The 21753-nt window shown below is 44.5% G+C and overlaps 1 protein-coding gene across 2 annotated transcripts in view; it reads left to right on the forward strand.

Moving 5' to 3' along the window:
* LOC125448087 (rho-related BTB domain-containing protein 2-like) overlaps window positions 1-21753 on the forward strand; it is a 69880-nt gene that overhangs the window by 25514 nt on the left and 22613 nt on the right. The window contains exons 3-6 of one of the 2 annotated variants that reach the window (XM_048523099.2): window positions 2819-2922; window positions 3893-4078; window positions 6045-7036; window positions 14206-14324. In XM_048523099.2, the coding sequence (XP_048379056.1) occupies window positions 2819-2922; window positions 3893-4078; window positions 6045-7036; window positions 14206-14324 (1401 nt within the window). Of the gene's footprint in view, window positions 1-2818; window positions 2940-3892; window positions 4079-6044; window positions 7037-14205; window positions 14325-21753 lie in introns of those variants that run through there. The other variant, XM_048523100.2, reaches the window with a different exon arrangement.

The raw sequence follows: 21753 nt of genomic DNA on the forward strand, positions 1-21753 counted from the left end.
TCTTACTTTTGTCATTCTTTTATTCCTTAAATACCTATAGAAAGCCTTAGGGTTTACCCTGACCCTATCCGCCAACAACTTCTCATGTCTCCTCTTGGCTCTTCTGAGCTCTCTCTTTAGGTCTTTCCTGGCTACCTCATAGCCCTCAAGTACCCTAACTGAGCCTTCACATCTCATCCTAACGTAAGCCTTCTTCTTCCTCTTGACCAGAGATTCCACCTCCTTCGTAAACCACGGCTCCTGCACTCTACAGCTTCCTCCCTGCCTGACAGGTGCATACTTATTTAGGACACACAGGAGCTTTTCCTTGAATAAGCTCCACATTTCTACTGTGCCCATCCCCTGCAGTTTCCTTCCCCATCCTATGCTCCCTAAATCTTGCCTAATCTCATCGTAATTGCCTTTCCCCCAGCTATAACTCTTGCCCAGTGGTATACACCTACCCCTTTCCATCACTAAAGTAAACATAACAGAATTGTGATCGCTATCACCAAAGTGCTCACCTACTTCCAAATCTAACACCTGGCCAGGCTCATTGCCCAGTACCAAATATAATGTGGCTTTGCCCCTTGTTGGCCTATCTACATACTGTGTCAGGAAGCCCTCCTGCACACACTGTACAAAAACTGACCCATCTAGAGTACTCGAACTATAGTGTTCCCAGTCAATATTTGGAAAGTTGAAGTCCCCCATGACAACTACCCTGTCTGTCTCACTCCTATCGAGAATCATCTTTGCTATCCTTTCTTCTATATCTCTGGAACTATTCGGAGGCCTATAGAAAACTCCCAACAGGGTGACCTCTCCTTTCCTGTTTCTAACCTCAGCCCATACTACCTCAGTTGTCCCCAAACATCCTTTCTGCAACTGTAATACTGTCCTTGACCAACAATGCCACACCTCCGCCCCTTTTACCATCTTCTCTGTTCTTACTGAAACATCTAAATCCCGGAACCTGCAACAACCATTCCTGTCCCTGCTCTATTCATGTCTCCGAAATGGCCACAACATCGAAGTCCCAGGTACTAACCCATGCTGCAAGTTCACCCACCTTATTCCGGATGCTCCTGGCGTTGAAGTAGACACACATCAAACCAACTTCTTGCTTGCCAGTGCCATCTTGCTTCCCTGAAACTTTATTTCGGACCACCCTACTCTCAACCTTTTCTATAGTCGAACTACAATTTTGGTGCCCATCCCCCTGCTGAATTAGTTTAAACCCACCCGAACAGCCTTAGCAAATATCCCCCCCCCCCCGGATATCGGTACCCCTCTGGTTCAGGTGAAGACCATCTTGCTTGTAGAGGTCCCACCTACCCCAGAAAGAGCCCCAGTTATCCAAGAATCCAAAACCCTCCCTCCTGCACCATCCCTGTAGCCACGTGTTCAACTCCTCTCTCTCCCTATTCCTCACCTCACTAGCACGTGGCACGGACAACAAACCAGAGACAACAACTCTGTTCGTCCTAGCTCTCAGCTTCCATCCTAGCTCCCCGAATTTCTGCCTTAAATCCCCATCTCTCTTCCTACCTATGTCGTGGGTGCCAATGTGGACCACGACTTGGGGTTGCTCCCCCTCCCCCTTAAGGATCCCAAAAACACGATCAGAGACATCATGCACCCTGGCACCTGGGAGGCAACACACCAACCATGAGTCTCTCTCATCCCCACAGAACCTCCCTAACTATGGAGTCCCCAATGACTAATGCTCTGCTCCTCTTCCCCCTTCCCTTCTGAGCAGCAGGGACAGACTGTGTTCCAGAGACCTGTGCCCCACTGCTTTCCCCTGGTAAGTCATCCCCCCCCAACAGTATCCAAAACGGTATACTTATTGTTGAGGGGAATGGCCACAGGGGATCCCTGCACTGCCTGCCAGTTCCCTTTCCGTCCCCTGACCGTAACCCATCTGCCTTTTTCCTGTACTAGAGGAGTGACTACCTCCCTGTAACTCCTCTCAATAACCCCCTCTGCCTCCTGAATGATCCGAAGTTCATCCAGTTCCAGCTCCAGTTCCGTAACGCGTTTTTCAAGGAGCTGGAGTTGGGTGCATTTCCCGCAGATGTAGTCAGCAGGGACACTAGTGGTGACCCTTACCTCCCACATTCTGCAGGAGGAACATTCAACTGCCCTGACCTCCGTTCCCATTATTCTAAATTCCCAAGACTTAAAAAAAAGAATAAAAAATAAACTTGTTACCGTTTTACTGAGATCATTTAAAGTCAAAACATGTTTCGTTTGCTGGCATCAATCCTTGATGTATCTTTTTCAACAGTTTGTATCTATCTTCCCCTGTTTGACTATTTCAGTTTAATTTACAGTTATGTTCCGGTTGCATCCTTTTCCATGTTCATAACTATCTTCCACACGTTGATGATGTCACCAATAGCACCATTCGGAAAATTACACCTCAGACTTTGACAATCAGAAATCAACCTTGTAGTTTGCCTTCATGCTGTTACCAACGTGAATGTCTCCCTTGTGTTTTTATGACTGAACTTGAAGCAGAATTCAAGATTCAATCCCATTATTATGCACCCGAGACAGTTTCTTCTCTCCCACACTCTAGTATTTAGGTAACATTGTTCAATATGAGTGCAACTGAATATTGGGTGAGCACGCTGTATGCTAAATCAACTCAAACCCTACTCTACTACATTTGGGTGCTAACCCCTACAGCACTGTGCATGGAAGAAATGTGTGGTTTATTTGCCGTTCCTTTGCACTAATCATTACGCAGTGGGGACTGGGGGAGACACTTTTAAGACAAGGGATTTAAGTTGTATAAGATCACCTCCTCAGTTTGCTTTTTGTCTGAAAGGTTCTGGAACGTTCACGCGATGTGGTTGACGACGTCAGTGTTTCATTGCGGCTCTGGGATACGTTTGGTGATCATCACAAGGACAGGCGCTTTGCCTATGGCAGGTACAGCAATGCAAAAGGTGAAGATATTATTCTTGAACTAGTTTGAGTGGGAAACTGCCTCTCCTCCAATTTCCAATTAAAGCATTTAGTCGTGGAGGAAACAAGCATGAGAACTCTATGATCTTCAGAGTAATCTGCCTTCTATAAGCTACATTCCACCACAAATCAAAAGTGAAAATAAGACTTATTCACCTTTGTGAATACATGTCTCACAATGTTCTGTGGGATTTGTTTTCCAGATCAACCATCATGAAATGAAACTTAGGATTTTGTGCCAAACTGAAGTCCTTTGAGTAATTCAGTATTTCTTGAACAAACCTGACATGAGAGCATTGTGAATCTGGGGAATCACAGCCCTCAGGTGATAAAGTACACTTTCGGAATGATGCAGTTTCTCTGCTGCGTTAATCAGTTGCACTGGGAACCTTTAGCTCTACAGACAAGCTGTGCATCATTCTGAAAACCTGGCCAATGAAGTCAACTCAGTTCAGACTTCAACTGGTGCCAATCAAGGAGCAGTTTCCTTTGCAACTATTTTATTCAATGTATTTTAATTCAAGTCTTTGTTGGTAAGTGCAGCCAACTTGCAATGATTTAATCTGCAAGCAATCAGTGTTCACCTCAGTAATAGACATAGCGAGATATTGCAGTACTTAGCTCCTACAGAATTCGACAAAGAATAGTTAGTCATTCAGCAAATTATGGCTGCATTTAAGAGGAGGCTGGATAAAAAACCACAAAGAGAAGGCCGCAAGAAGAGAGTGATAGGCTGAGATTAAATAGCATCGGCTCACATAAAATATTAAACACCAGCATCCACCAGACAGGCTGAATGGTCTGTTGTATATATGCAAGAGAATGCAGGCACTGAGGTTTCTGACACATCCATTGGGTGCACAAGCATTATATCACTGTGCAGTCTCTAGTTCTTTTGGAATTGTAATGGGTGATTTTCTTCTCTCTTGCTCAGATCTGATGTGGTCGTGCTTTGTTTCTCCATTGCAAACCCCAACTCTTTGCATCACGTTAAGACTATGTGGTACCAGGAGATTAAGCACTTCTGTCCACGTGCCCCTGTCATTTTGGTTGGCTGCCAGTTGGACTTGCGATACACTGACTTGGAAGCGGTTAATCGTGCACGGAGGCCTCTTGCAAGGTACAGTACTCGCTGCCTATCTTCAAGTCAAGTGATGAAATGCATTCTGTGGTTCCAGTTTAGTGTCTGGTCAAATTACAACCAACTGTAAGAACCTTTCCCTCAAAGTTCGGTTGAGTTCGCTCGTTGAATTCATAAGCAGAAAGTCTTATTGAAATGTGTGTCTGTGAGCCTGGGTTCACAACAGCTGCTCCGGTCAGCTGGGTGAAGTATTGGAAGGAAACCTTACCCAGGTTGGATGGAAGCAGAATTATGTCAGATTTACTGTGTTGCAGCCCTGCATTCTTGGATGCAGTACTGTCAGGTGATTCATCCCAGTGCAAAGCAACATCATTGAGAGGCATTGAGGAGAAACCCATGAAGAGAAAATTAGAGAATACATCAAGGATGTGATTTGAGAGCCTGACTCATTTACAATTGTTTGATTTTGCAAATGAAAACAAAGAAAGATGAGACTTCCAGCACCTTTCAACATGACTTCTCATCTTGTTGTGTGTCTCACCATTACCCTCCAACAAAGTAGCAATTGTGTATTATTAACTCCCAAATCAACTGATGCTCTGTTGGTGAACAGCCTTGTTCATTGAAAAGCCTTGGTTTAATGTATGTTTAGCAAGAGATTAAGAATTACACGGATGAATACTGATGGTGGTGAAGGAATATTTGCAACTGAATGTTTACAACTGCTGCCCAAGTTATTTGAAGGTTTTCTCAATGCTTTGCACCATACAAAGCTTGTTGTTACTCACACAAAGCTGGCAATACATTGGTTAAAGTTGGAGAATTGGTTTCTGGTCAGTAACAATCTAATTAGTTGCCAAATGTGTCAGAAAATATTCAGTTTCATTGAAGGTATAAATTGAACGTCTTTGGGATGAAGCATATGGGGATGAGGTAGCATATTCGTGATGGGAAATCGCTTAGACACAGTCAGTTTGTACTGCCCAACGTTACCCTGTAGACTTTGTGATGATCAGCTTCAATCTTCTATTTGGGTCATAGGACACAGGAACAGGCCATTCAGGCCCTCAAGCCTGTGCTACCATTCAATCAGAATGGTAATTCATGGACCTTCCTTTGGCCCATAACCCTTCACACTGTTGGTCAACAAAAATGTATCTGGCTCACATTTAAAATGAACAACTGATCCAGCATCCACTGCCATTTGTAGAACAAAGTTTCAAACTGTACCACCCTTTCAGTGGAAAAGTGTTTCCTAAAATCCCTCCTGAATGATCTGGTGTTAATTTTCAGACTGTGTCCCCTAGTTGTCCAATCCCTGACAAGTGAATGTATTCGGCTGTATCTCCCCTGTCCTTTCCTGTCAACATCTTGAAGACTTTGATCAGATCACACCTTAACCCTCTAAATTCTGGAGTAAACAGGATTTATTTTTCTTTAATCCCCCTGAAATGGAAGACCTTTCCAGCTGATTGTGTTGGTTTTGGTGTCAATGAGAAACTGGCTGAGCAAATTGGAATGACTGGTGGCCCTGAGACTGGATATGGTATTTTCTAATTTCTCAAACTACAGAACTGCATAGTTCACATTTTCTCAAATGCTTAATGACTACAGCTGTATTCGGCATTGTATCTTTAAACATTCTACTTCGTTTCTTTCACAGTACCTCTGAGTTGTTTCAATTATCAGATCTCAGGTGCATTCTGTTAGTGCTGCAGATCTATCCCACTCTGTCAAAGTATCATGAACTACAATGCAGGTTGACTGATGAACCTGCATGGTTACAATATTGATATGTACTTTCTGAAATGTGATGTGTTCTTCCTGTTTAGAAAATCGAGATTAAAATCATAGTGCAGTTGCAAACATCAAACATCATGATTTGATGCTTCCAATAAGTTTTACAATTTGTGTCTTTACAAGCAATGAGAAAAAGTGAGAAGACCTAAGTAGTAGTTTTGAGTTAATCTTACTAAGCTTACATTGTGGTTTTATGCATTCACAGGCCAATACGACACAATGAGATTTTACCTCCAGAAAAGGGTCGTGAGGTAGCCAAAGAATTGGGAATCCCCTATTATGAAACCAGCGTGGTGGCCCAGTTTGGCATTAAGGATGTCTTCGATAATGCCATCAGAGCTGCCTTAATTTCCAGGCGGCATCTACAGTTCTGGAAGTCACATCTGAGGAATGTTCAAAAGCCTTTACTCCAGGCTCCATTCCTACCTCCGAAGCCACCTCCCCCCCTCATCACTGTCCCAGATCCCCCCAAAACCAATGAAGAGCATCCTGCCCACCTGTTGGCCAATCCTCTTTGCGCAGATGTCATCCTGGTGCTTCAGGACAAGGTTAAAATCTACGCTCACAAGATTTATTTGTCTACCTCCTCCTCTAAATTTTATGACTTGTTTCTAATGGACCTCAGTGAAGAGCCAGAGTCTGGTAGTGGAAGAGCAATGAGCCACAATGACAGGCAGGGCAGGGAATACTTAATGAGAGCTGCCAGTTTTGATGTCAGTGAAAGCACAGATGAAGTTCCAGCCACCCAACCACTATCCAATCTTCGAGCCTCTACCAGCGATGGTATCTTGAAACTCAATGCCTGTGATCATAGTGCAAGAGCAAAATCATGGCTCAAAAGAAGAAAGATTTTGTCATCATGGAGCAGAGCTTTCATCAGCATCCAGGAAGAGATGGCAGAAGATCCCATCACGTTGAACAGTCGGCTCATGACTGTTGTCAGAATGGACTACTCTGTTCATCCTGATGCATTCAGCGCTGTCATGCGTTACTTGTACACTGGCCAGCTGGATGAGAATGAGAAGGAGCTGATGCAGATAGCCCACATTGCAGAGCTGCTGGAGGTTTTTGACTTGCGTATGATGGTCGCCAATATTTTAAACAATGAGGCCTTCATGAACCAAGAGATTACCAAAGCCTTCCACGTGAGGCGGGCAAACCGTGTCAAAGAATGCCTTGCCAAAGGGACCTTCTCAGGTAAACATGTTTGGTGTGCTTTCTATGTGTGCTTCAAAAACAGCAAAAAAACTGTAGTTCTGAAAATATAACTCCAGTCTGCCCAGACCATTCATTTCCCAGTTTCACTGGTTTTGTGTTGTTTCTTTCCCCCGGTTCCACAGCATTTAGGCAGGAGATATATTTGAAATGGCAATTTAGTCAGAAGTCCTGTGGCAGTACATAGATGAACATTGATCAGGAATATGGATTTGTCATCATAATCCTAACTTCAGTTCGATCTCTTGGCAAAATAACACTCTGTTTTCTTTTATACCTTTGGGATAAACATTGAGGGTGTCAAGTCCTCTGCCTACAGGCTCTCTGAAGCAAAGGCTTGAGAATTGCTTGACAGCAGAAACATGCTTGCCATGTTTCTATGGCACGGTGGCTCAGTGGTTAGCACAGCTGCCTTACAGCACCAGGAACCCAGGTTCAGTTCCAGCCTCGGGTGACTGTCTGTGTGGAATTTGCACGTTCTCCCTGTGTCTGCATGGGTTTCCTCCGGGTGCTCCGGTTTCCTCGCACAGTCCATAGGTATGCAGGTTAGCTGGATTGCCCATACGAAATAACGCATAGTGCCCAGGGATGTGCAAGCCAGATGGATTAGTCACAAGAAATGTAGGGTTAGGGTAGGGAGGTGTATCTGGGGGGATGCTCTTCAGAGGATTGGTGTGGTCTCAGTAGGCTGAATGGCTTGCTTCCACACTGCAGTGATTAGATGATTGAGGCCTGATACATGAGAACACCATTGAGAGTGCTGAAGATACATATTTCCCCAGTGTTCTATTTTGATTTCATTTTTATGGAATGAGGGCAGTTTAATGGGGAGGTGTTTTCCTGTAAGGAGATATGTGTACTTGGCCAATGCCACATTGAATCTGAGAATACTGATCTATTGAACCTGGGATGCTCACTTCGGACAATGTTAGCTCAGGACTTTATTGTGGGAGTCGTCAATCAAAGCAATCCGATAGTGGGGTCCTGGAAGATGCCCAAAAAGGCCTGGTTCCATTGCTTGCAGATGGAGATGTCAGCATTGTGCTTCACACCACACACCGATTTCTTTGTAGCCTGTAACATTTCAATGTTCATAATGAGCTCAACGTATTGTTGATGGACCAGGCAATTTTTCTGCCACTAAAGCAGGATGTTTTGGCCACTCTGTCCATGAAAAATTGCTTCTTCCCAGTGCTATGAGCTGAGCTGAGAACCATACACAACATGTAGCAGAACTACACGGGTCCAAAACCCAGCGTACATCATAATATTGAATACACTGACTGAGCTAAGACTGATGACAATTCAATTTGATTAGAATAAATCTGACAGCTATGTCTTGACAGGATTTTTTTTTGAGGAAGGCTTCAATTGTCACCATGCAGAACACCAATCTCGTCATCTCCTTATTGCACTCTAAGATAGGGCTAGGGTCAAGAAAATTAATGCAGAGCTCTAATGACAATCTTGTGTCTTCCTTTCAACTTGTTGATACTCAGCCACTGGGCCTATGGTGTGCTAAAATTGCCTTCACAATCTTGAGCCTGTTCCCTTTAATCATCTTTGTGAGAAGCTGACAATATTATCCTGACTTCAGTTATTATATTCCATCAAGTATTCTCACCCTCAATCAGGTCGCTGTGACTTCCTGAGGCATTTGGTGAACTTGGCAATATCTTTCTTCCTATCACCCTAAAAAAATCTTTATTCCTAACTGCCACTGGTTTGGAACATTCTTCCCAGTATGAGTAGTCAGAGTGGATGTTGGATATCACTGCAACCCAAACCTTCAAATGAAATTGTGCTTAGCTATTGGAGCTCAAGAATAGATGTGTTGCTGACAGGAATGAACTTTGACAGTTGACTCCTTGTGCAATATTTTTACAACATGTTTGTGGGGACAGGCAGTGCTGGATTAAAGTCTATTCCTGCTTGGAAAATGAGAATGAGGCACGCAAATCAGGATAAAGATCAGTGATATAATTCAATTGCACACAGCCTCAAGGAGCTGAAATGCCTTCTTGCACGCCTCAAGGCCAATCACAGCTTTGTCATTTCATCTTTGCACTTTAAGTATGGATCCAATCCAGACTTGTGAGCCAGTTTTATTGAAAGGAGATAACAAAGTGTAGAGCTGGATGAACACAACAGGGCAAGCAGCATCAGAGGAGCAGGAAGGCTGATATTTTGGGCCTAGATCCTTCTTCACTGAAAGGATATTTGGCAGAGACATAAAATTAAAATACCAGCCCAGGAATTGCTTTTATTGAGTTTTGCATAAAGGATCATGTTGGACAATTCAGATCCATCTGAATACCAAGTAACACAGTAACTTGGACGATAACTGGAAGAGGATTCTGGAATCTAATTGAGAACTCAGCAAAAACATTTTAACCCAGAGAGTGGGGAGAACAGAGGGGTTGAGGAATGAACAGAAGGCTAGATAACCGCATGATGGAGAAATGAGTGGAAGGATATGTTGACAGTGAGTTGAAAAGGAATGACAGAGTTGAGTTGTATTCTGTACAGAACATTAGATGGGTGTAAAAACTGAAAGAACTGTGGATGCTGTAAATCAGGATCAAAAACAGAAATTGCTGGAAAAGCCGAGGAGGTCTGGCAGCATCTGTGGAAAAAAAATCAGAGTTAACGTTTCGGTCCAGTGACCCTTCCACACCCTTCCTCAGAACTGTTCTTTTCCAGCAACTTCTGCATTAGATGGGTGTGTTGGATGTTCCAGAATTTCAGCATTGAGGTGTCCAAAAAGTTTTACTTTCCACCACTTAGATCGACTAGTATTCATTATCATTCTGCCCCACCAAAAATTCACCTGTCATTCTTAGCAAAGAAAGTGGCTTCAAATTGCCATGACCACAAAAAGAAGAGGTAGCTGGAAAACATTTGATTGAATTAACATGATAGGAGCTGAAATATTGAAATATTCAGTGGCTGTTCGGAGAGGAACATTTGTTTCACTTGAATGGCTGAGAATTAACCAGGATGTATGGCCAACCTGTTGAGATTGCCTAATGCCGCATGTGTGTAGGTAGCAGATGGTGGCTGTGGAGGGAACATAATTAAAACCACAATTGTTTCTTTGCTTATATTCCTTGGGTTGAGAAACAGTCTGCTCGATCCACAGAGAAGATCACAGTTACCAGGTTTAGGAAGTTGTGTGCTTCAGTCCAACACTTTCTCAACGATGCATGTAAAGTTGCTCATAATTTTCAGGTATGAGTCCTCACTTATCAGTGTAATGAAATGTTCAGATGCTCAATCCAAGATCTGCTCTTTTTCTCCATGTTCTCTCCCTGAAAAATTGACTGTACTTTGAAGCTGTGCTGAAGGTATTTCTAGGAAATGTATTTGCAATCCTCTGACGATTTAAATTTGTGCACATTGAAGAGATTTGTCCCAGAGCTGGCTGCGTTCCTTTGTCTGAGATGAAAGGACAAAATGAAAACATGCAGACAAAATGAAAAAAGCCACCAACATGTTACTTCTACTGCAATAACTTACCAAGTTCACTCTGAGTTCTGAGATCCTATCCAGTGACAGAGTTAGGTAAAAAGGTTCCTAAATTTTTCCTTTAAAATATTTCAGAAATAAAACTTCTGATTAGTATTGACTGACAGCTCATTGGGTGCAGTCTCAATGTCTTTTATTTAGTTCAATATTCAGCTGTCAGTCAGAAGACTGTCAATTTTGAAACTTATGTGCCTTGACTGACCCTGAATCTATGAGCAGAGATTCAAAACTTTTGGGTTTCTTTAACCAGAGGTAACACTTAGCCATGGAATGGGTAAAAGAGATATTCTCTCGTCAATCTTAGTACTTCCGTCCACACCCAGCGTTTTCATCAGATGTGTCAATCCCTAATCAAGCATTATATTCTCGCTGAAACAAATAATTTACAGCAGTGTTATAAGGAATGTCGCTTTTTTTCACAGGACAGTTGAGATGTTATGATCCAGGGGGGCATACAGTGAGGATATTAACAGTGTCTTACCAGACATCAGTTAGTCAGTCAGGCTTAAGAAGACAAGATTATTTTCTTTGGAGTGAGGAAATTAATTGATTGAATCTTAGGTTATTTTTGGTTAAGTCTAAGTTGTCTTGAATTTCTTGCAAGGATTCCGCCATGAGGCCCAGGCAGGTAAGTTCTTATTGATCAAATTAGGCAAATTACATTGTCCCATTTTTTTTAATCAAGAAGAGATTAAGGAGACAGCTAGTTGCTTTGGCCTCACAATGACAACAGCTTAACCACTCAAACTCTGCCAGCCTACACTGAGCATTAAGATCAACAGCTCTTGCTGAAACTCATTGCCCTAAACATGCAGCATCCTCTTCTCATAAATTGGTGTCCCTTTTCTCAAGTCTGTTCCTTGTGCCCTAGTTCTGATGAGTGCAATATGAAAACCTTTAATTTCTTGATTCCTTGTGGCAATGTTTAAGTTCTGTACTCAAAAGCAATTTCTTGAAGCACCTGACCTTTGCCAAGACATTTCTGCTGAACAAGCTACAGAAAACTGTGAATGCAGATTTGCAATATGCTCATACTTTGCCCTATTTCTCTGGAGCCTTCTCTAAGTTGTATGTTTAAATTAACAGAAGTACAAGCCAAAGCATGTCATGTTCTGGCCCGGAGCTATCAGACATTAATTGATTATTTTCTTGCCTTGGTCCTGACCATTTCCTCTAGTTTTGATGCCAGCAAGTGCAAACAAGGGCACATCAGCTTAAAATGACAGCGGATCAGGCCTGGTGATATCATGCTTCATCAAAGTCTGTAACTTCTCGTCTCACAAAAAGCTGTTGGGGCTGGGAATGGATTGTGAATTTCAAAACTCATTCATAAATTGTTTGCTAAAGGAAGGTGTTGAGGGATATGGAACCAAGGCAGTTCTATAGAGATACAAACAAATGAATGAATAAAACAAAAAGTGGTTCTTATTCAGAAAACTGACACAGACATGATTGGCCAAATGCTCTCCTTCTGTGCTGTAACAATTCTGTGATTCTGACAGATCGATAGAGTAAATAAACTAAATATATTCCGATGTTCTAAAACTGTGAATATCTGAATTCTGCAGTTCAAACTACCTGCATAAAAAAAATGCTGTCTCAGTTCTTGATTGCATTGATTGAAACAGAATCTTGAGGAGACAGTTTGAGAGATGGGTGTCGCTTTGGAGATCAAAAATATTACTTTAAAGGATGTCAGTGGATGAAAAACTGACTCAAGGGGGCAGTGTGGCAGTTCTTACAAGGGTTTGGGAGTAATGTAAAGAAACAGAGTCCCTCATGATTTGGAAAGGGCAGCATATTCATTACCCTCTTGCAGAACATAAAAATCTCAATCTGGAAGATTCAACCAGACCACTGCCAAGGAAATGTGCAGCAAAGAACAGAAACACAAGCCATGCAATGATTATGACAATGGGATGGATTGAGTTGAAAAAAAAAGGGTTGGGTGGTGAAGTTGCTCTGGATTACGGATCTGGGAGTGTGTGTTCAAATCTGAGCGTGGTGATACTTGAAACCAATTGAATCTGAAATTAAAAGCTAATGGCAACTGTGTATCAATTGTTGTTTTAAAATGGGGTCAAAAACAATGTTCAGCATTCTATTATAAGATAATAAAGTGTGAAGCTGGATGAACACAGCAGGCCCAGCAGCATCTCAGGACAACAAAGGCTGATGTTTCGGGCCTAGACCCTTCATCAGACAGGGGGATGGGGTGAGGGTTCTGGAATAAATAGGGAGAGAGGGGGAGGCGGACCGAAGATGGAGAGAAAAGAAGATAGGTGGAGAGGAGAGTATAGGTGGGGAGGTAGGGAGGGGAGAGGTCAGTCCAGGGACGATGTCCATCTTGGGCCTCCTGCAGTGCCACAATGATGCCACCCGAAGGTTGCAGGAACAGCAACTCATATTCCACTTGGGAACCCTGCAGCCCAATGGTACCAATGTGGACTTCACCAGCTTCAAAATCTCCCCTTCCCCCACCGCATCCCAAAACCAGCCCAGTTCGCCCCCTCCCCCCACTGCACCACACAACCAGCCCAGCTCTTCCCCTCCACCTACTGCATCCCAAACAACCTGTCTCCGCCTCCCTAACCTGTTCTTCCTCTCACCCATCCCTTCCTCCCACCCCAAGCCGCACCTCCATTTCCCACCTACTAACCTCATCCCACCTCCTTGACCTGTCCGCCTTCCCTGGACTGACCTATCCCCTCCCTACCTCCCCACCTATACTCTCCTCTCCACCTATCTTCTTTTCTCTCCATCTTCGGTCCGCCTCCCCCTCTCTCCCTATTTATTCCAGAACCCTCACCCCATCCCCCTCTCTGATGAAGGGTCTAGGCCCGAAACGTCAGCTTTTGTGCTCCTGAGATGCTGCTGGGCCTGCTGTGTTCATCCAGCCTCACATTTTATTATCTTGGATTCTCCAGCATCTGCAGTTCCCATTATCACTTCAGCATTCTATTGGCGAGCTTCTTGCAGAGACGGAAAATGTTCATTTTTGATTGGACAGTGAGCACCAAGCTTAATTGTATATCTTCCATTCAGAAACATTTTATCCAGTAATCCCTTTGTTGGACAGCAGCCAATTACTTTAATGATCTCTGATAGTCCTTGCTTCAATTGGATTACTTGTCATGTTAAAAAATTCTGATGGCTTGGCTAATGTCCCACTATGATAAATTTCTCACCAGTTGTTGGTAACATCATTCTCTGCATCATTCTGGAAGTTGGTGGCTTATTGCCTGAGGAATTAAGATATTGATCAATGTTTGAGGACTTGTGTAGCTAACTCTGGTCAGAATGATTATCTCCCTGGCAACAGCTTAAAGAGGAAAGACATGAAGACACAGGGGAGAGTAAAAGATTTACGAGATTGATTCTAGGGATGAGGAATTCAGTTATGAGGAGAGATGGAAGAAATTTGGACTGCTTTCCTTGGAGAAGCTTGAGAGGAGGTTAGATAGAGATATTTCAAATCATGAAGCCTAAAATGTTAGATTTAAATCTGTCCAGCTAATGAATGAAGTGCTTTATGTTCTTTGAATGTGTTACAATTTGTGAAACTTTCAGAGGCACCAACCATATTGAAAATGAGTCTCCCCACTGTTCTTGTTTGCTGGCAGATGTGGTTTTTAAGCTAGATGATGGGACGATCTGTGCACATAAGCCCTTGCTGATTTCCAGCTGCGACTGGATGGCTGCAATGTTCGGAGGTCCATTTATGGAAAGTTCGACTAAGGAGGTAAGGAAACAACTGATGCTGGAGGTTTCTGTAAGTTTGCAGATTTGAGAGTTGCATCAACATGAAAGGGGGTGATCCTGAAGCAAGATGTTTGCTCCTTACAGGCACTCAAACCAAAGGCGATCAAACACACTGTCAAAGACATTTGAACTGCAGCTGGCACTGAAAAACACTCAGACCCTGAATGCAGTAACTTACAGGAAAAATCAGCATCAGGTGACATGGTGAATCAATCATTGTCAAAAGCAAATGTCATAGAAAATGTAACCGCCAGTACTGCATTACATTCTGCAGTGCAGCTGCAGTGTCAGGTCAATAAAGCTGGCTGTATGAAATGCTGAGGTTGCATTCAAATTGCAGTGCTCAGAGTTGGCCATCCGTAATTGGTAGAAATGACATTTGGCCACAATTTTGTGTTCATGTTAAAGGGACATGCTTTGCATCCAGCACAGGGTCTCCAAGAAAATATTTTTCTCATTAAAAAAGCTAAACTACAAAAGAGAAGTCTGAATTTATTGCACCATTGCCAACAGTGATGAAATATCATTTTCAATGTTGTGGTTCAGGGAATGGATTCTTGTCTGAGGTCATAAACAATTGTTTGACACCGAAAAATAATTCATTCACCAATTCTGTTGCCTTGTGGTTCAGAATCATTTCCGTCAGGTAACACTGGAAGAAACTCACCCATCTGCAGAGGAAGACACCACTGATTTCACTGACCCTACCTTTACTTTGGATTTCCACATGCACTTCCAATCCTCAGTCTTATCTTAGTGACTGCTGTTCCAGTCAAGACTTCCTAGCCCTCGGTAAAGGACTCACCTTTGCCCCCTCCACCCACACATCAACGAATACCGCTCACGCTTGGACGTTGAACAGTTTTTCCACCGCCTCCACCTCCGCACTTACTTCTTTAACCATGAGCCTAACTCTCCCTCTACTGACCCTGTCTCCTACCTTCAACACAGCCCCTCCTCCTGGACTCCACCCCTAGGCCTCCTACCCTCTCTTGACCTCTTCATCTCCAACTGCCGTCAAGACACCAATCGACTCAACCTCTCCACCCTTCTCACCCATTCCAACCTCTCCCGAACAGAACATGCAGCCCTCCGCTCCAATCCCAACCTCACCATAAAACCCGCGGACAAGGGAGGCGCAGTTGTAGTATGGCGCATGACCTCAACATCGCCTGGGTCAGATGTCAACTCTCTGACATCTCCTCCTACCACCCTCTTGATCATGACCTCACCCCTGTCCACCAAACCATCATCTCCCAAACCACCCACAACCTCATCGCCTCAGGTGACCTCCCACCCATAGCCTCTAACCTCATCGCCCCCACCAACACCACACCGCTCACTTCTATCTCCTTCCCAAAATCCACAAACCTGATTGCCCTGATCGACCCATTGTCTCCGCCTGCACCTGCCCCACTGAACTTATCTCCACCTATTTCAACTCCATTTTCTCCCCTTCGGTCCAGGAACTTCCAACCTACATCCATGACACCACCCACGCCCTCCACCTCCTCCAAAACTTCCAATTCCCTGGTCCCCAACACCTTATCTTTATGATGGATGTCTAGTCCCTATACACCTGCATTCCCCATGAAGATGGCCCAAAGGCCCTCCGCTTCTTCCTGTCCCGCAGGCCTAACCAGTCCCCCTCCATTGACACCCTCATCCGCTTAGCTGAACTCGTCCTCTGCTCAACAACTTCTCTTTCAATTCCTCCCACTTCCTATAGACAAAGCGGGTGGCCATGGGTACCCGCATGGACCCCAGCTATGCCTGCCTCTTTGTCGGTTACATGTAACAATCCCTCTTCCAAAGCTACACTGGCCCTAAACCCCACCTCTTCCTCCATTATGTTGATGACTGTATCGGTGCCGCCTCATGCTCCCACGAGGAGCTTGAACAGTTCATCCACTTCACCAGCACCTTCCACCCCAACCTTAAGTTCACCTGGACCATGTCTGCTACCTCTCTCTCCTTCCTGGACCTCTCTATTTCCATCTCTGTCAGCCACCTGGAAACCGATATCCATTTCAAGCCCACCGACTCCCACATCTACCTGGAATACACCTCCTCCCATGCACCTTCCTGCAAAAATGCCATCCCCTATTCCCAATTCCTTCACTTCCCCCGCTTCTGCTCGTAGGATGAGGCATTCCACTCCCGTACATCTCAGATTTCCTTGTTTTTTAAGGACCACAACTTCCGCCCTTCAGTGGTTGAGAACGCCCTTGACCATGTTTCCCACAACTCATCCCTCACACCCCTTCCCCACAATAACAACCTAAACAGAATCCCCCTCGTCCTCACGTACCTCCCCACCAACCTCCGGATCCAACGCATCATCCTCTGTCATTTTTCACCATCTGCAATCCGAGCCCACCACCAAAGACATTTTTCTCTCCCCACCCTTATCTGCTTTCCGGAGAGACCATTCTCTCCCTGACTCCCTTGTCCGCTCCACACATCCCTCCAGCCCCATCACACACAGCATTTTCCCTGCAACCTCAGGAAGTGCTACACCAACCTCTACACCTCCCCCCTCACCCCCATTCCAGGCCCCAAGAAGACTTCCCACATCAAGCAGGTGTTCACCTGTACATCTGCTAATGTGGTATACTGTATCCACTGTTCCCATTGTGGCCACCTCTACATCGGGGAAACCAAGCAGAGGCTTGAGGAACACTTTGCAGAACATCTACGCTCGGTTTGCACTAAACAACTCCCAGTCGCGAACCATTTCAACTCCCCCTCCCATTTCTCAGATGACATGTCCATCCTGGGCCTCCTGCAGTGCCACAACGATGTCACCCGAAGGTTGCAGGAAAGCACCTCACATTCTGGTTGGGAACGCTGCAGCCCAATGGTATCAATGTGGACTTCACAAGCTTCAAAATCTGCCCTACCCCTCCTGCATCCCAAAACCAGCCCAGCTCGTCCCCACCTCCCTAACCTGTCCTTCCTCCCACCTATCCACTCCTCCCACCTCAAGCCCCACCCCCATCTCCTACCTCCTAACCTCAACCCACCCCCTCGACCTGTCCATCCTCCCCGGACTGACCTATCTCCTCCCTAACTCCCCACCTACACTCACCATTACTGGCTCTATCCCTGCCTCTTTGACCTATCCGTCTCCTCTATCCATCTTCAATCTGCCTCCCCCTGTCTCCCTATTTATTTTAGAATCCCTTTCCCCTCCCCCATTTCTGAAGAAAGGTCTAGGCCCGAAACATCAGCCTTCCTGCTCCTCTGATGCTGCTTGGCCCGTTGTGTTCATCAGCTCGACACCTCATTATCTCAGACTCTCCAAAATCTGCAGTTCCTACTATCTCTGAGACTTCCCATCTTGTTTTTTCCTAACCTGTAAACCAGCCAAAAGACATTATCTCCCTCTACCTTCCAGGCATTCCCTTCACCTAACAAATTGTACCTGAGTCTTTAAACCAAAGCTTGCTGCCTGAGTTATCCTCAACTTCTTTCAACCTCAGTGCTGTCCTGTGCTTTAGCCTTTCTGCCACATTTCTTCAGTGAGTACAACTCAATCCTTTCTAATCAGATTAGCAACATTTGTTGTGTACATGTGTGGAGGAGGAAACGCAACAAATATTCCCATCCTCAATGATGGAAGAGCCCAGCACATCAGTGCAAAAGATAAGGCAGAAGCTTTCACAGCTATCTTCATCCAGAAGTGCCAAATGGATGATCCATCTCAGCCTCCACCAATGGTCCCCAGTATTACAGATACCAATCTTCAGCTAATTCATGTCTCTCCACGTGATATCAAAATGGTTGGAGATACTGGACACCACAAAGGCCACAGGCCCTGATTACATTCTGATATGACTATGAAATATTTCTGTCCAGACTTGCTGCTCCCCTCGCCAAGCTGTTCGAGTACAGTTAAAACACTGGTATTACCCGGCAATGTGGAAACCTGCCCAAGTACGTCCTGTACATAAATAGCAGGACAAACCCAACTGAGCCAATTACCGCCCTATTAGTCTACAGTTGATCATCAGTAAAGTGATGGAAGATGTCATCAACAGTGACATCAAGCAGCACCTGCTCAACAATAACCTGCTCAGTGATGCCCAGTTTATGTTCCGACAGGACCACTCAGCCCTGGACCTCATTACAGCCTTGGTTCAAAGATGGACTAAACAGCTGAATTCCAGAGGTGAGGTGAGAGTGACAGCCCTTGGCATCAAGGCTACATTTAACCAAGTGTGGCATCAAGGAGCCTGACAAAAACTGGAATCAATGGGGATTGAAGACAAACTCTCTGATGATTGAAGTCATACCTGACACATAGGAAGATGGTTGTAGTGGTCGGAGGTCAGTCATTTCAGCTCCAGAACATCTCTGCAGAGGTTCCTCATGGTAGTGTCCTCAGCCGAACCATCTTCAGCTGCTTCATCAATGATCTTTCCTCCATCATAAGGTCAGAAGTGAGGATGTTCGCTGATGATTGCACAACGTTCAGCGTCATTCGCAACTCCTCAGATACTGAAGAGTCCGTGTTCCAATGCAACAAGATCTGAACAATATCCAGGCTTGGAGCTGAGAAGTGGCAAATAACATGCACGCCACACAAATGTCAGACTGACCATCATGAATAAGAGACAATCTAACCACTGCCTCTTGACATTCAATAGTGTTACCATCATTGAATCCCCACTATCAACATCATTGACCAGAAACTCACCTGGACTCATCACATAAACACAGTGGCTACAACAGCAGGTCAGAACGTAGGACTACTGTGGCAAGTAACAGATCTCCTGACTTGTCAATGCCTGTTCACCATGTACAAGGCATAAGTCAGGAGTGTGATGGAATGCTCCTCCCTTGCCTGGATGAGTGTAGCCTCAGCAACACTCAAGAAGCCTGTCACCATCCAGGACATAGCTGCCAGCTTGATTTGCACGGCATCCACAAGCATCCATTCCCTCCACCACTGATGCTCAGTGTGTACTATCTACAAGATGTACTGCAGAAATTCACCAAAGATCCTCAGACAGCACCTTCCAAATTCACAACCATTTCCATCTAGAAGGACAAGGGCAGCAGTTACTTGGGAACACCACCACCTCAAGTTCCCTGCCAAGCCAATCACCAGCCTGGTTTGGAAAGAAATCACTTTTCCTTCATTGTTGCTGGGCCAAAATTCTTGAATTCGCTCCCTATTGGCATTGTGGGTCAAGCCGTAGTACTGCAACGGTTCAAGAAGGCAGCTCACCACCACCATCACCCTTCGGGCAACTCGAGAAGGGCATAAATGCTGGCCAGCCAGTGACGTCTGTACCATACAATTTATTCATAATTATTTGGAAAAAAGTGAGGAGCAGGAGGAGGCCATTCAGCCTGTCTAGCCTGCTTCACCATTCAATAAGATCATGGCTGCACAGCTTGTGGTCTCAACTCCAGATTCCTGCTGAATCCCAAGAACCATTGACGCCCTTGTAATTTTTCACAAGGGTTTGTATTTGAGTACATTGGCATGAATACGGCATATTGATTGCACACCACATTAAGTATAAAGTTTACAATGTAAAGATAGTTCATCTCGTTGCTCTGTTTCGTGATGCTGAAAAATAAGACAAACCTCATCAGGAAGCTGAACTGCTCTGATGTCAGGTGCTGTAGTTGAATGACCTCAGTACAATCATGAGAAATAGGAGAATGGGGGAAACCAGTAATATGGCCATTTTAAATTACCAACAATGTCCCTGTCTTCAAATAGCCTCAAAACCCGAGACGGAGATTACCTGTTCTGAAAGATGTTTCCACATCAGACTGCTATGAAAACACAAACAGTGCCTGAGTCAGCCAATCATCTACCAAAGAATGAGAAGGCCCCAGCTTCAAGTCCCTTTCCGGGGCTTGTTAGCTGTGGAAGAACCCAACTACAGGCACAGTCAAGACACAGTATATTGGTACAGGTCCCCTGCCTGGAAAAATAGTTACAGTTAATGATAGGAAAGGCAGTTGAAGATCATAAACAAACAGTGGGTATGAAGGTGTGTAAACCACTATTGTCAAGTAAGAAAAATGTCAAAACTGGCTGAAAGGACAGTTCACATTTGTCTATATCTGAATATCCATTTCTATGTTTATCTACACCACTATCTTGAGATTAGTGGAATATTGCAAATAAGAGTTCTACATGTAAATGTGTCAAGAACAGTACCACTTCCCAATATGATGAATTTCAAGATTAATGGATCAGGACTTGTACCTGTCAGGATGTCTCAGATGGTTTTGCAGCCAATGAAGCACCTTTGAACTATTGTAATATTGGAAGGTGCAGAGAGGTGTAAAACTAAGAAGACAATCAAAGAGGAACCTTAAAGAGACTGGCAGTCAACATAAATGGGAATTCCAAAGGTTTATATGTGCATATGAAAAGTAAAAAGGTCTGAAAATGGTGGGTCGGGCCTATTAGGGACTTAAAAGCAGATTTATATGTGGTGACAAGGGCAAAACTAAAGTACCAAATGAATACTTTACATCTGTCCTCACTGGGAAAGAGGATGCTATTGAGGCCATAGTGAAAGGACAGGTAATTCAGTCAGGAGAAGTATTCACATTTGAAAATGAGAGGGTATTGGATCACATTGAAAAGGCTCAGGGGCAGATAAGAGATAACAAGGTGTGAAGCTGGATGAACACAGCAGGCCAAGCAGCATCAGAGGAGCAGGAAGACTGACACTTCGGGCCTAGACCCTTCTTCAGAAAGGTTCTAGGTTCTGATTTCTGAAGCAGGGTCTAGGCCCAAAACATCAGCCTTCCTGCTCCTCTGATGCTGCTTGGCCTGCTGTGTTCATCCAGCTCTACACCTTGTTATCTCAGATTCTCCAGCATCTGCAGTTCCTACTATCTCTGGGGCAGATAAGATGTGTTCAACAAAGGGTGGCATGGTGGCTCAGTGGTTTGCACTGCTGCCTCAGTGCCAGGTTCAATTCCACCCTCAGGTGACTGTCTGTGTAGAGTTTGCACATTGTCACCATGTCTGTGTGGGTTCCCTCTGGGTGCTCTGGTTTCCTCCGACAATACACAGATGTGCAGGCTTGGTGGATTGGCCATGCTAAATTTCCCTGAATATTCAGGGAAGTGCAGATTAGCTGACTTATGAGGGATGGTCTGGGTAGGTTGCTCTTTGGGGCAATGTGGACTTGTTGGGCCGAAGGGCCTGTTTCCACAGTGTGGGGATTCTAAGATCAATGATACAGAGGGGAGTGAGAGTTGAAAAGGCTGGAGCATTGGTCAGAATTTTTCATGCATTCTCAGACTGAAGTATGGCGCTAGAGGACTGAGATTTACAAAAAAATTATACCCTCAGCTGAAACAAGGCAACAGGAGAAATCCATCAATGTGACTGGTCAGCTTAACTTCGGTGGTGGGGTAACTTA

Source organism: Stegostoma tigrinum, chromosome 40 (genome assembly GCF_030684315.1).
Source record: "Stegostoma tigrinum isolate sSteTig4 chromosome 40, sSteTig4.hap1, whole genome shotgun sequence".
NCBI classification, from domain to species: domain Eukaryota; kingdom Metazoa; phylum Chordata; class Chondrichthyes; order Orectolobiformes; family Stegostomatidae; genus Stegostoma; species Stegostoma tigrinum.